A 1399-nucleotide genomic window follows, 5' to 3' on the forward strand; every position below is an offset into this window, starting at 1 on the left:
TCACACTTTTAAGTCAAAGGGAGGAGGATTAAATCCCCATTATACAGATGAAGGAACTGAGAAATAGAAAAGTGAAGTGACTTGCCCACGATCCTACAACAGACAAGTGGCGAAGTCAGGATGAGAACTAAGGTCCTCTGACTCTCAAAGGTGAGGTAGCTGTGACTTGTTCCTCTGCAGAGAAACCATCCTCCTCTTCCACTTGGTCAAAACTTTTCTTTTTCTTTTTCATCTCAGTCGATAACCCCAGCCCGATGGCTGAGAATGGGACTGAAGGAACCGAATTTCTCCTAACGGGTTTCCCCGGGCGGCCGGAACTGCAGAGGGTCCTTTTCTGGGTATTCCTGGTATTTTACCTCCTCACCCTGGGTGGCAACCTGGGTATATTCGGGCTCATCCAGGTGGACCCCCATCTCCAGACACCCATGTACTTCTTTCTCTGCCACCTCTCCATCCTCGACGCCTGCTACTCTTCGGTCATCGTCCCTCAGTTGCTGGTGGCCCAGAGTTCCGGTGGCGCGTCCGTCACATCTGGGCGATGTGCGGCCCAGTTCTTCCTCTTCACGCTGTTCGGCACCACCGAGTGCTTCCTCCTCGCGGTCATGGCCTATGACCGCTATGTGGCCGTGTGCCACCCCCTCCTCTACGTTGCCATCATGACCCCCCGGGCCCGCTGGGGGCTGGTGTCCGGGGCTTATGCAGGGGGACAGCTCACCAGCATGATCCGCACGGGCTGCACCTTCTCTCTCTCCTTCTGTAAGTCTCGCCACGTGGACTTCTTCTTCTGTGACCTCCCACCCTTGCTGAAGCTGTCGTGCACCGACACCAAGGCCCAAGAGCTGGTCATCTACCTCGTAGCTTTCTCTGTCATCACGACCACCGTGACGGTGATCTTGGTCTCCTACCTATTCATCATCAAGGCCATCCTGTGCATCCGTTCGGCCGGCGGGAGGGCCAAGACATTCTCTACCTGTGGCTCTCACATGACCGCAGTGGCTCTGTTCTTTGGGACTATTGCCTTCATGTACCTGAAAGGCAATATGGGCCAGGCCCTGGAGGTGGACAAGGTGGTATCTGTGTTCTACACCGTGGTCATCCCCATGCTTAACCCCATGATCTACAGTCTGAGGAACAAAGAGGTGAAGGAGGCCCTCAGGAAAATGCTCCACAGGACCAGATCATGAAAGGCCTTAAAAGGTCAACCCTTACTCTCTCCTAGACCCTCTCCAATCTGGCTTCCGTACCGCACACTTCACTGAAACTGCCCTCTCAAAGGTCACCAATGACCTCTTCCTTGCCAAATCCAATGGCTCCTACTCTATCCTGATGCTCCTCGACCAACCCCTTCTCCTCAAAACATTATCCAACCTAGCCTTCATGGACTCCATCCTCTCCTTCT

General features: G+C 54.0%; 1 protein-coding gene across 1 annotated transcript; it reads left to right on the forward strand.

The window, feature by feature from the left end:
• Positions 1-254: 254 nt before the first annotated feature.
• On the forward strand, positions 255-1184 carry LOC119944074 (olfactory receptor 9I1-like). Its single transcript, XM_038765297.1, has one exon. It carries the CDS (start codon positions 255-257, stop codon positions 1182-1184), a length of 930 nt encoding a protein of 309 aa, XP_038621225.1.
• The last annotated feature ends 215 nt before the right edge of the window (positions 1185-1399 follow it).

Source organism: Tachyglossus aculeatus, chromosome 22 (assembly GCF_015852505.1).
Source record: "Tachyglossus aculeatus isolate mTacAcu1 chromosome 22, mTacAcu1.pri, whole genome shotgun sequence".
NCBI lineage: Eukaryota > Metazoa > Chordata > Mammalia > Monotremata > Tachyglossidae > Tachyglossus > Tachyglossus aculeatus.